Source organism: Geotrypetes seraphini, chromosome 1 (genome assembly GCF_902459505.1).
Source record: "Geotrypetes seraphini chromosome 1, aGeoSer1.1, whole genome shotgun sequence".
Lineage (NCBI taxonomy): Eukaryota > Metazoa > Chordata > Amphibia > Gymnophiona > Dermophiidae > Geotrypetes > Geotrypetes seraphini.
In genome coordinates, this window is record NC_047084.1 from 146552133 (window position 1) to 146566450 (window position 14318).

Below are 14318 nucleotides of genomic sequence, written 5' to 3' on the forward strand. Positions count from 1 at the left end.
TAAATGAACTCTTCCAACTCCTGCAGCTTCCGGTTGTCTCCTGCAGTTATCTCTGGGAACTTGTCCAGCTTATTGATCAGTGAATCTTCTACAGCAACTGGGCCGCTGTAGCACTGTTCAAGATTTTGTCACATTTCCTGTAATCATTTTGTGGGATCATTCAGATACGAATGCTTTAATTACTCCACATGCTTATCTGACTCCATGCCCAGCCAGTGTAGCAACATGTTGATCTCCTTCCTGGGAGGGAGCTGCTTGTCTGCTATGGCACCCTTGAACTCGGCCTTCCATACCCTGTAAAGTTTGGGTTTTGTTGTTGAACTGAGCGAGCCCTATAGCCTTCAGATCTTTGCAAGCCAGATAGTTTGTGAGGCCTGAGTTTGAGGCTTTGGGCTGAACAGTTGAAGCCGGCTCTGGTTTGCTGCTGTGGGATCTGTCCCATGGCTGGCTGTTTACTTTGCCTCCTTTGAGGGCTGGTTCAGACGGTGGCTGCTCAGGTGGCTCCTGCTTGAACATGGGATGCTGAGCTGATATTCTCTATGAGAGCAGCTGCTCGACTCTTTCTTGTGCCCAATCTCCATGTAGCATGAGAACATAAGAATAGTCTTACTGGGTCAGACCAATGTTCCATCAAGCCCAGTAGCCCATTCTCACGGTGGCCAATCCAGGTCACTAGTACCTGACCAAAACCCAAGGAGTAGCAATATTCCATGCTACCAATCCAGGGCAAGTAGTGGCTTCCCCCGTGTCTTTCTCAATAACAGACTATGGACTTTCATCCAAGAATGTATTCAAACCTTTCTTACAACCAGCTACGCTATCCACTCTTACCACAACCTCTGTGGAAGTGTCTTCCTTGGTATGTAGACCTGGAGTGTGAGCCAAGGTAGTGCATCCGTAAGTGTCCAAGCGTGTGGATCACTGTAATGGTTGGTTGCGTCCAGGGCATGTCATACCTTAGGTTTGCTTCCTTCAGATACTGGTGAAGATGGGCTTGTGTCCTTCAAATCCAAGGACTTCTCAAGTTTGGGTTGCGCCTGTGCGTTAGTAGATCCTGGGCTCTACAGCTCAAGTGAAGCATCTTCCTTTGTATGTGAACCTATAGGAGTCTTAGGCCCCTCCCAGTGCATCCCAGGATTCACCAGAAAGGGGGCCTAAGGCCCTGATTGGCCCATGTTCCTAAGAGAGGGGCCTTAGGAGGTATCTGGACCAATCAGGCTCCATGGATGACATCACCCACATGTGAGCATATGCTGCTTGCTTATCCTAGAATAAAAGCTTCAACCTTTATTGCTACCTTCATTACAAAAGGAATTAGGACAATTTAAGATTTGAAGCACCAAAAATTTTCTCTTCTTTAATTCTCTTTCCTTTAATCCCCCACTATCATCTGAGACTGACAGATATGTAAAATGAAGAGTAAAAGTGTTATTTTTATTCTTTGTAATTTGTGAGACCTTTTCTTTTTAAATACCATATAATCTAATCAGAGAATAATTAGATAATGATGGTGGAAGGGCCTTGCTACTGGAATTAAAAAAAACCCCCAGGGAGCTTAGTATTCTATCTAATTTAGAAACATAGAAACATAGAAATTGACAGCAGAAAAGGGCTATAGCCCATCGAGTCTGCCCATGCCAATGACCCACTCCCTGACTTTTACTCCCCTATTGATCCCATGTGAATATCCCATTTTCTCTTAAAATCTGACACGCTGTTGGCCTCAATCACCTGCTGAGGCAGCTCGTTCCAATGATCGACCACCCTTTCGGTGAAGAAGTACTTTCTAGCATCACCTTGAAATTTCCCTCCCCTGATTTTCAGCAAGTGTCCTCTGGTAATCGAGGGCCCTGTAAGACTGAAGATATCATCTTTCATCTCTATACGCCCCGTGATATGCTTAAAGGTCTCAATCATGTCCCCCCTCTCTCTTCGCTCCTCCAGTGAGTACATCCGCAGTTTTTTTAGTCTTTCTTCATACGTGAGATCCCTGAGCCCCAAGACCATCCTGGTAGCCATTCGCTGAACCGATTCAATTCTCAACACATCTTTCCGGTAGTGTGGTCTCCAGAATTGAACACAATACTCGAGATGAGGTCTCACCATGGATCTGTACAGTGGCATTATGACTTCAGGTTTTCTGCTGACAAAACCCCTACGGATGCAGCCCATCATTTGTCTTGCCCTGGACGAAGCCTTCTCCACCTGGTTGGCAGCCTTCATATCATCGCTAATGATCACTCCTAAATCACGTTCTATTGTGGTCCTGGACAAGGTTTCACCATTTATTGTGTAAGTTCTGTGTGGATTTTTTTTGCCTAGGTGCATTACTTTACATTTTTTAGCATTGAAGCTTAGCTGCCAAGTTGATGACCACTGTTCCAACTGCCGTAGGTCCTGCGTCATAAAGTCAGGCACACTGCTTTTGCCTACTATGTTGCATAGTTTGGCGTCGTCGGCAAACAGTGATACTTTTCCTCTAAGCCCTTGGGTCAAATCTCCTATGAATAAATTGAATAGAATCGGCCCTAAGACGGAGCCCTGAGGTACTCCACTCGTCATTGGATTCATTGGGAAGACTTATGGCCTCTTCTATTATACTGCGCTAGCAGTTTTTAGTGCGGTGAGCTACGCTGAATAGCCCGTGTTGCTCCCAATGCTCATGGGAACTCTATGAGCATCTGGAGCAGCGCAGGCTATTCAGCGTGGCTCACTGCGCTAAAAACTGCTAGCGCAGTTTAATAGAAGAGGGGGTTACAGTTTAATTCCCTTTGGAAGGTTCCCTTTAATTGAGTAAGATTTATTATCATGGTAATGCCTTAGTTCTGTAATAGGGTATTTGTGTATTGGCCAGTATAGAAATAACTCCTGGAGGGAGTATTAACCACAAAAAGAAATGATTCTGCACTTCAATCAGCAGAGCCTTGGGTTTGCCATGGCACAAAGCTGTTGTGAACTAAACTGAATTCTTGTTAAGTAAGTTATCTCCCTTACATATATAATGTGTACAGGGTATAGAAATGCAGTTGAGCCCCTGGTGTGAGCATTTCAACTGGGTCTTGCATAAGTTGGGCAGTGCTCATCGGGAGCGGCACTGAAATGACAGCGGATTTTGATTTGGTACTTTTCTGCCATGTCGAGTACTGGTCTGACATAAAGGTTGAAGAGGAGTAGGGATAGCAACGCACCTTGGGGCACTCAGTCGTGGAGTGGTTTTGGTTCAGATAGGGAGGGTCCTAATAGTATTTTTTTTTTAAATTCTTTATTCATTTTTATAACTTACATCAAGTGTAACAAAAAGTAACATCATTTTAACTTAAATATATCACTTGAAATTCTATAATTAATCATACTCAATATATTTTATCCCATTCCCTCCCAACTCTTCAATATAGCATAACACATATATCATATAATAAAGACTTTCCTAATAGTATTCTCTGCGATCTTTCATTTAAGAAGGAGGAAAACCATATCAATGCGACATCATGGATTCCGATAGAATGTAGTCTGGCTAGGAAAAGTGAGTGATCGATAGAATCAAAGGCAGCAGGAGTACCAACAGTGTATCTTTCCCTCATCCAGGATTTTCCAGCAGTCGTCTACTATGTCTAGTAGCACTCTCTCTGTGCTGTGGTGTTTTCTGAATCCTGATGTGAAGTTCTATGAAGTGTTTGTTTCCATGAAGTCTCTTAGTTGTGTGAGCACTATCTTTTCAAGTATTTTTGAGATAAAACATAAGAACATAAAAATTGCCGCTGCTGGGTCAGACCAGTGGTCCATCATAACCAGCAGTCCGCTCATGCGGTGGCCCTTAGGTCAAAGGCCAGCACCCTAACTGAGACTAGCCCTACCTGCACACGTTCTTGTTCAGCAGGAACTTGTCTAACTTTGTCTTGAATCCCTGGAGGGTGTTTTCCCCTATGAAAGACTCCGGAAGAGTGTTCCAGTTTTCTACCACTCTCTGGGTGAAGAAGAACTTCCTTATGTTCGTTCGGAATCTATCCCTTTTCAATTTTAGAGAGTGCCCTCTCGTTCTTCCTACCTTGGAGAGGGTGAACAACCTGTCCTTATCCCTTTCAGTACCTTGAATGTTTCAATCATGTCCCCTCTCAGTCTCCTCTGGTTTGAGACTGGTCTATAGTTGCTTGGATTGTCCGGATCCATGTTGGGGTTTTTTAGGAGTGGTCTCACTACATCAGATTTCTAGCTCTGTGGTATTATGCCTGAGTGTAGGGACTTATTTATTAAAGGTTGAATGGAGATCAAAAATGTTTTATTGATAGCTAGTTTTGTGGATGGGCACGGGTCTAGGATTGAGGGTGTGGGGAGTAGGGAACCTATTGAACTCTTCAAGTCATCTATGGAAACTGGTCTGAAGCTGTTTAGGGTTTTTATTTTGCATAGGATAACCTGTTGTGTAGTTTTTGAGATGTTTGACAGAGCTGTGAACTCCAAGTTTAGGGTGTCCAAGATAATATCTTGTCATGGAAGAAAGTCGAGAGGGATTCACTGTTTAAGTTTGTTTGCTGGGTGTGGTGTGATCCTTTGGAGAAGGATAACAAGTTTTTTGACAGTGAGAAGATGGCCTTTGATCTGCACAGAATCTTGGATATTAGGTTAGAGAAGTGTGCCTTTTTTGTTTGCAATTGCGCTCATTTGTATTCTTTCAGGAGGCTTTTCCAGATAGATTTGTCCTCAGTGCTATGTGTACAGTAGATAGAGATTGTGAGCTCACCAGGACGGACAGGAGGAGTGTGTGGCACGGTGGTTGAAGCTACAGCCTCAGCACCCTGGGCTTGTGGGTTCGAACCCCACGTTGCTCCTTGTGACCCTGGGCAAGTCACTTAATCCTCCATAGTCCCAGGTACGTTAGATAGATTGTGAGCCCACCGGGACAGAGAGGGAAAATGCTTGAGTACCTGATTGTACAACCGCTTAGAAAGCCTTGATAGGCAGTATATAAAATCCTAATAAACAAACTTAAACAGTGAAAAATGCTTGAGTACCTGAATAAATGAATGTAAACCGTTCTGAGCTCCCTTGGGAGAACAGTATAGAAATTTGAAGAAATAAATAAATTTATCCAGATCTAGACCTCCTTAAAAAAAAAAAAAAAAAAATGCTCAGAAGTTACAAAGAATGAAATGCCCAACACAGAGTAAATGCCAGTATATAATTCCCAGGGCATATTTGAAAAATCTGTTTTAACGTTTTAAGTTTGTCGTTTTCTCAGAGCCAGGTAACAGAATCAGGTGAGATAGGCATTTGCATACACAAAGCATAGGATCAGGTATCACTTGTTTGCCAGAGCTATTAATGATTTAACCAGAGTTGTCACATGTGGCCCAAGGTGCAAAAGGGAGACAACGCTCATTGTTCAGTGTGTACATAAGCAGATATATATGTACACACTTTGGGGTTTGTTTTTTTTACATGAAATAAGACCACCCAAAGGACTGGAACGTAATGGACGACTCACTGGAAAAAGAGGAGGACAAATTCACCTGCATATCCTTGGCAGATGACTTAGGTAGGATGGTCCAGTCACTTAGAATCAGAATAATGCAAAATGAAACTACTTGTGATCTGTCTCGTTTACATATTACTTTTACAGTTGACTTCATATCTACATTTATATCAATTGCAGCACAAATAATCATACCGCCTTCCTTGGTTTATGTTGGATTGAGGGAGGTGCTTTGGAATGCGTTCGGTGATATCTGGATTTTTAACTATTTCAAAAGTTGTGCAAAGTTATTTTAGTTCTACCTCACTGAATAAATTGTTGGAAAAAAAGAGTTTTGAAAGCTATAGACTTGATGGGATCCATGCAGGTGCAGGCTGTAATCATCCTACCAGTGGCTGTATTGCTTCTTAGTACAGAAAGGATTACAAGAGAATGACATGAAAATGGAGACATATGGTTGGGCTTGAGCAGGGGTGTCAAACGTAATCACATAGGGGCTGAAATCTAAAACACAGGCTAAGTCGGGAGCCGAATATTTTATTAAGATACTTAGGGCTCCTTTTACTAAGCCGCACTTGTGATTTTAGCGCGTGCATTGAGCTGGCGTTGGTTTTTCCACGTAGCACGGGGGTTAGCGCGCGCTAAAAACGCTACCGCAGCTTAGTAAAAGAAGCCCTAAGTCTTAGTAGAAGTATAGAGCCTTCCTCACCCTTTTCTTACCTATTACCCCTCTCACTTCTGTTATATTTAGATTTTGTTTTAATTTAATCTTCTCCTTTCTTGCTTTCAAACATTCAAAACTTGGCACCCTTCCGATAGAGAAGCTGGCGCCTGCGTATTAGATGTTCTCTACCTCAAAGGTTTGTGTTGAACACATTTATTCAATGTGTATTTCACATGTATTTAAGTTTTTTATTTGCTGTTTTTCTATACCACCTATTCAGCACACAACATTCCTCTTGCTATCTTCAAATTCATAGTAACATAGTAGATGACGGCAGATAAAGACCCAAATGGTCCATCCAGTCTGCCCAACCTCATTCAATTTAAATTTTTAAATTTTTTTTTTTAAATTTTTCTTCTTAGCTATTTCTGGGCAAGAATCCAAAGCTTTACCCGGTACTGTGCTTGGGTTCCAACTGCCGAAATCTCCGTTAAGACTTACTCCAGCCCATCTACACCCTCCCAGCCATTGAAGCCCTCCCCTGCCCATCCCCCACCAAACGGCCATATACAGACACAGACCGTGCAAGTCTGCCCAGTACTGGCCTTAGTTTAATATTTAATATTATTTTCTGATTCTAAATCTTCTGTGTTCATCCCACGCTTCTTTGAACTCAGTCACAGTTTTACTCTCCACCACCTCTCTCGGGAGCGCATTCCAGGCATCCACTACCCTCTCTTAAAAGTAGAATTTCCTAACATTGCCTTATTTCTCAAACGTGCTGCTCTCACGCTCCACTGTCACCACTTCAGCTGTCAATCTCATCATGTATGTGCTGCTGGGACTGGGGCATTGCGTTCACGCACTTGGAGTGCTGCTGGGACTGGGGTAGAGAATGACACGATGACTGTTACCCACGGCTAACCCACCAGAAAGGGGAAAACAATTAACTGGTTGCTGCAGGTACAGGGACAAGGCCATTCACCACCCCATGGAGCAGTGAGTGGCCTTGTCCCTGCAGTAAAGGATCTGCCGAGTTGCTCCCTTCATGATCGCACGTGCAGCAGCAGGTGCCCCCCTCGCAAGTCCAGCAAGCAGCCACCCTCCCTATCGCGAATGGAACTTCCCCCCACCCTTGTGTTCACTACCAGGGATTCCATTTATAAACAGGCCCCCCTCCAGAGGGATCATCTCCCTGGTCCATAGCCGATAACTCTTGGTCTTCTGAATGGGAGGCTGTATCACCATTCAGGGAAGCTTCACTTTGGGACAGCAAAGGGATCAGATCTGAGTTCCTGACTGAAGGACCATCATAGTCCAGAACAGTCTTTGCTTTGAGGGAGGAAGCGCTCTGAGGCTCCAGTGAGGGCTGCACGTTGGTCTGCTCACTTGAAGAACTGAACCAGTGGATTTCTGCCTTGTGCATAAACCTGCCAGAGGAGAAAAATAAACTTTGGGGGTAAAGACCTGACAAGGCAAGTCTCCCTGTCCTTCCTTTTCTTGGGCTGCAAAGCTTCCACACACTTACAGTGCACATAACAATAACATAAAAATTAATTTATGAATTGCTACCTTTCAGTTCTATACGATTTACAATAAAAAGCTGAACATTTGTATCAGCAAATTACATTCATACAAAATACATGTAAAAGCATTATCAGTGCTAAATTATTAAAAATTATTATACTAAATTATTGAAATTACAGAAATTTAGCAAAGGTTTTAATAATTTCCTGAAATGCATACATGAATCAGCCTGTAGAAATAATGAACGAAATTCAGCATCCCAAGAGGCTGATAGGAAAGCAATCTTCACATTTAGAAAAATTCTTGTCTACTAAGTCTTCAGTTTCTAAATAAATAAAGAGATTAGGTTCTTACCTTTTTAATATCTTTTTCTAGTAGATAGGTGTGTCATTCTGGACAGTAGGATATTCTCCCAAGGTTCATGAGCCTTGCTAAAGGTTTTCATCTCCTCCAGAGGGTTCTGCTGCCCCCATGAGAAGGAGGGGTATGGGGAGACTCCCCAAACTACAGATCTTTTTGGCTCAGAAGTTATAACAAACATGTTAAACATTTTAATTGAACAATCCAAACATCGAAATAACCATACCAATCAGAAACATTTATGGAGGTCAAACATTCCCTAGAGGTTTGACTGACATCAAAATCAGTTTTGATTCAAACTTTCTGATTGAGACAGTAGGCAGGCAAAGTAAATAACTGACTGGGCAGGGCTCCAGAATGACACACCTATCCACTAGAAAAGTTATTAGCAAAGTAAGAATCTAATCTCTTTTTCTAATGCAATTTTTGTATCATTCTGGGCTGTAGGGATGTACAAAAGCAGTCCCAGAAATCTAGGGCGGGACCACTGCACCTGCTCGTAACACTTGAGGACCCAAACACAATATCCTCCCTTGCTGCCATATCCACTCAGTAGAACTTGGAGAACGTATGCAGAGTGGACCAGGTCACTGCTCTACAAATCTCCCCAGGAGAAATCATCCAAGCTTCTACCCATGAAGAAGCCACGCTGACAAAATGGCCATCCATATCCATCTTGAGATGGTACCATCTAGCCTGACTGGTCTGCACAAATAAATGGTATGACATTCGGAACTCATTGGTAACCTCTAGATAACATAGGATGACTCTCCTCACATCCAGTTTTCTTAGAATCCGGTCCTTTTTCTTTGATCCTGTGGTCTGGAATGCTGACAATCTTACTTCTTGGTTGACATGAAATGCCAAAACTGCCTTTGGCAAAAAAGATGGGACCATGCATAAGGAAATTCCCAACTCCGTTACCTTGAGAAAGGGCTCCCTGCACGACAGGATCTACAGCTTAGAAATTCATCTTGCTGACATAATGGCCATGAGGAAAATGGTCTTGATGGTAAGATTTAACAAGTATACCTCCTGAATAAGTTCATATGGAACCTGACTGACGCTGTGCAAAACCATGTTAAGGTTCCACAATGGAAACAGTTGCTGTACTGGTGGTCTGAGCCTTAGTTCTCCCTTTAAGAATCTGGCTACATCTGGATGAGAAGCCAGGGGAATTTTGCATGCAAGGGCTCTGAAACACAAAAGGCCCACCACTTGCACCCTAAGTGACCCCACTGTAAGGCCTCTGTCGAGACCTGTTTGGAAGAAAGCAAGCACCACCGTGATCGAAGCACTAAACAGCTCCACCTTCTCTTTCGTGCGCCAGTGTTGAAAAGTCTCCCATGCTTTAGCATAAGCAGAGACCATCATAGTGTTCTTGGCCCTTAAGAGAGTAGCAATGACTACCTCTAAGTATCCTTTATGTTTTAATGCCGCGCAACCAAGAGCCATGCCATAAGACTAAAACAATCTGGATCTTCTGTGACCACTGGAAACACAGTTAAGAGCACAGACAGAAGGAATTTCAACCAGCGACTGGGAAAAGATGATTAGAAAAATAAAATTACCAGACAACAAAAAGTAGGAAAAATGATTTTATTTTCAATTTAGTGATTGAAATATAATAATAATAACAATAATAACTTTATTCTTCTATACCGCCACAGTCGAGAAGACTTTTAGGTGGTTCACATCGAAGAAGGCTGGACAATCAGCGAATTACAGAATGCAAGAAGAGGGGTGGGGGGGGGTACAACTTATTACATGAGAAATAGATAAGAGGACAACATATTACACAGAGGTTGAACAGAGGGAACATATAACTTATAAGTGGTGAGGTTTCAGTTTAGGAGATGAATATGTCAAATAGTGTGGTTTTAATTGCTTTCCGGAATGTGCTGTAGGTCAGCCTGGTTCCGTTAATGTAATTTCCCAGCCAGGACTGCTTGCTTGGTACATGAAGGACCTGTTCAAGAAGGATTTGTATTTGCAGCCTGTGATCTTTGGGTATGTAAATATGTTACGGTTTCTGGTTGGTCGTGAGGGGTTGTGTAATGTGAAATGTGGTAGTAGGTAAGAAGGCGCTAGTCCCCAGGCCTATTTGAAACAAATACAGGCAAATTTGAATAGTATTCACGCCTCCACTGGCAACCAGTGCAGTCTTCTGTAGTAAGGTCTAATATGGTCGTTTTTCCTCAATCCGAAGATCAAGCGAACTGCAGCGTTTTGCCCTATTCTTAATCTTTGTACTGTTTTCTTTGGGATACCTAGATAAATGATGTTGCAGTAGTCCAGAATTGATAGGATCAGAGACTGCACCAGTAATCTAAAGGATGTGGCATCAAAGTATTTTTTAATGGTCCTTAGTTTCCACAGAGTACAAAAGCATTTTTTCACCACTAAGTTCATGTGGTCAGCCATGGTTAGGTGTGTGCCCAGTGTGATTCGCAGTATTTTTATGGTTTTGGAGATTGGGTATTCGTGGCCGTTTAATTGTAATGATGTTCTAGTAATTTTGTCCTTGGGGGTTGCCAAGAAGACTTTTGTCCTTTCTGTGTTTAGTTTCAGTTTGAAGTCGATTGTCCATTTTTCGATTTCGGTCATTTATGTGAGAAAGGTGATCTATAGTTTCTTTTGTTATGTCATTTAAGGAGATATAGATAGATATATCATCTGCATATATATAATAGTTTAAGTTTAACTTTTGCAATAGATGGCCTAGGGGTGAGATGTATATGTTGAATAGTGTGGGTGATAGTGGGGAGCCTTGGGGAACCCCCGAGGGGTTTTCCCATGGTTTAGAATAATTCCCATCGCTGGCCACTCGGTATGATCTGTTTGTTAGGAATTCCTGGAACCATTTCTTTACTTTTCCCGAGAGCTCCATTGCGTCTAGGCATAGTAGCATTATTTCGTGGTCTACTAGGTCAAACGCACTACTAAGGTCTAACTGTAAAATCAGAGCGCTTGTACCTTTGCTGAAAAGAGCATAGAGGTGTTTTAAGATGGAAGCTGTAACTATTTCCGTACTGTATCCTTTCCTGAAACCTGACTCATGTTCACTAAGCATGGTAAATTTATCTAGGTAGTTCACTAGTTCCAAGTTGACTAATCCTTCCTGTAGCTTAGTGAATAGGGGGATGCTCGCTATAGGTCTGTAGTTGGATGTTAGGGCTATTGAGTTTTTCTGATCTTTGGGGATAGATGTGATCAGTATGTGTCCCATATCCTCATTCAATATTCCATTAGTAAGAGTAGTTAGCCAGGCGAATAGTTCCTTTTTAAAATCAGGTGGAGCAACTTTCATGATCTTAGAGGGACATTCATCCAGTAAGCAGTTTGATTTAGAAACATAGAAACATAGAAAAAAGCAGCAGAAAAGGGCTATAGCCCACCAAGTCTGCCCATTCCAAGTATCCCCTCACCTGAATTTACTCCCTTAAAGATCCCACGTGAGTATCCCATTTTCTCTTAAAATCCGTCACGCTGCTGGCCTTTATCACCTGGAGTGGGAGTCTGTTCCAATGAACCACTACTCTTTCGGTGAAGAAGTACTTCCTGGAGTCGCCATGAAACTTCCCTCCCCTGATTTTCAGCGGATGCCCTCTGGTAGTCGAGGGTCCCATGAGCCAGAAGACATCATCTTCTGACTCGATGTGTCCCGTGATGTACTTATATGTTTCAATCATATCTCCCCGTTCTCTTCTTTCCTCAAGTGAGTACTGCCGCAATTTTTTAAATCTTTCTTCATACGTGAGATCCTTGAGCCCCAAGACCATCCTGATGGCCATTCGCTGAACCGACTCGATCCTCAGCACGTCCTTTCGGTAGTGTGGTCTCCAAAACTGAACACAGTACTCCAAGTGAGGCCTCACCATGGCTCTGTACAACGGCATCATAACTTCAGGTCTCCTGCTGACAAAACCTCTGCGGATACACCCCATCATTTGTCTTGCCCTGGAGGAAGATTTAGTGTATTTATTGAACAAAGTTAAGAATTGGTGCCAGTTTGGGAGCTCGAAATGGTTCCAGAGCATGTCTGCTCTGGACTCTTGTTCATGGGATCCAAAATGGAATTCTGTGTTGGTTTTGGGCGTAGGTATTGGTTCTCTTAGGTCAGTGATTTTATTTTTAAATAAATTAGCTAAGGTTTGAGCAGATGGAGTGCACTCATTGTGCTTTTTTAGGATCCGAGATGTGTCTGTTATCGTTTTTACTAGTTTGAACAGTTCTTTACTATTTATTTTAGATGTGCCTAATTTCTGTGCGTAATGTTTTGTGCGTTTTTCTTTGATCAGAGTTTTGTATTTTTTCATTTTTTGTTTCCAGTTTGTCCTGTCTTTATCTTTGTTTGTTTTTTTTCCAGATTCTCTCCAATTTTCTTAGTTCCTGTTTGCAAACTAATAGTTCTGAATCGAACCACTCATTTAACGCTCTCTCTTTTTGTATGATTGATATGGTGCTAATTGATCTAATAGTTCCTTACTGAACTTTTCCCATCTTTTTGGGAAATCCTGTATTTCCTCAGTTATGGGTCGTAGTTTGTAATGAGTCCAGAATTCAATTGGGTCTATGGAACCACGACTGGTTATTGTTTTTGTGTTTTCGCTTCTGTATTTAGGTTGGGGTGGCTTCTTTTGCCAGCATAGGGCGAACTTGCCTATATAGTGGTCTGACCAGATGCATTTTCCCCAGGTCCCTGTGTAGTATTGAATTTTTGGTTCGGGGGTTTCCTTTTGAGAAAAGGTAATTATGTCTAGTTGATGCCCCTTCTCATGAGTTGTCTCTGTGTCTGGCATTGAGAAATTGAGCGACATTAAGAAGGCGTTGATTTCAGTCACTTCTGATTTGCCCACTTGCTCTAGGTGTATGTTTATGTCACCCAATAGCAGGTTGTATGATCCTTTTAGGGTGTTTACAGTATGGAATTCGAAAAATTTTTCTCTGGCATTTGTCCATTTTTGGGGGGGATATACAATAATGTCGCGCTTAGTGACTCTTCTAGTTGGGCATTGGTGATCTTGCAAGTTAGTATTTCTAGGTTTTCCAAAGTTTTGGAATCTATCTTGTAATCGAAGGATTCTTTTAAGATGATTGCTAGACCCCCCCTTTTTTTTCAGCTTCTTGATAGTGGAAGTATTTTGTATCCCTGTGGTAGAATCTCTTTCATGATGATGTCGGTGTCGGAGATCATCCATGTTTCTGTCAGAAACAGGAAGTCTGGATTTGTTTGTACTATCCAATCATTTATTATTTGTGCTTTATTTCTCACGGAGCGGGTATTTAGATAGAATCCTTTAAAGTTTTCATAGTTGGTTGAGGTGGGAGTTTCATTACATATTAGCTTTTTTAGATTTCTGTTTTTGGTTTTATTTCTGTGAGGTTTGAAAGGTTTGCGGGTGGTGTTTGCCACCGGGATTTGAAGTGGGCCTTGTTCTAGACAGTTTTGCAAAATTCGGTGGGGACCTGTTGATTTGGGTAGCTTAGTTGGTTTGTGCCAGGAGAGGTGGGTAGGAATTGGTTGAGGGTGTTTTTCATCGTTGTCCCAGCATCTAGAGCAGATTAGGTACAGTACTCCTTTTAACAATTGGAATTTGTTGAAAATTGCCATTTTGTCTGGTGGCGTGAGGTTAATTTGACAAAAATTTTTTTTTTAATGCTATAGCTGATTTTTTTATTTTTGTGCAGTAACAGGTTGTGCTTAAGGTTGAACAATAGATAGACTTAAGAAAGACTTAAAGTTGAACAATAGATAGACTTGTCATGCGGTGACTGGTTAAATTTGTCATGCAGTAGCAGGCTATACTTTTGGTTTAACAGTGGATAGGTTTGTCATGCAGTAGCATGCTATACTTTTGGTTTAGCAGTAGACAGACTTGTCATGCAATAACAGGTTTTACTTTTTGTTGACAATAGGTGTACTTATTTTGTACTGGATAATATTCGTCATGCAGTGATTGGTTAAACTTTTTTATTGGTAGTAGATGTGCTTTTTCATGCAGTACCTATGGTGGTTTTGAGAATTTACATCTGCTGCCTACGAGTATTTTGCATTATTCAGAAAGAAATACATTTGTTTCTATTTCTCTGGTGTTTAACTGCATGCAGAGCCCAGCATCTTAGGGCTTCATTTGTGTATACTAGGACTTTTAGTTTGTGGTCCTGTATTTGCATAGCATTTATCTGTGTTCTGCATGTGTGACCAAAGCCAGGTGTTCTGGTGGGAATGAATGTTGAGAAGTGCCACACATGTACTTTGTGAAGTTTAATTTTGTGGTTAACCATTATGTATTG

At 41.9% G+C, this 14318-nt stretch overlaps 1 protein-coding gene across 1 annotated transcript in view; it reads left to right on the forward strand.

Annotated features, from left to right (window-relative positions):
* The first annotated feature begins 5465 nt into the window (after positions 1-5465).
* SCOC (short coiled-coil protein) overlaps positions 5466-14318 on the forward strand; it is a 45162-nt gene continuing 36309 nt past the window's right edge. The window contains exon 1 of the mRNA XM_033939580.1: positions 5466-5533. Within this exon, the coding sequence (XP_033795471.1) occupies positions 5470-5533 (64 nt within the window). The 5' untranslated portion in view covers positions 5466-5469. The remainder of the gene's footprint in view (positions 5534-14318) is intronic.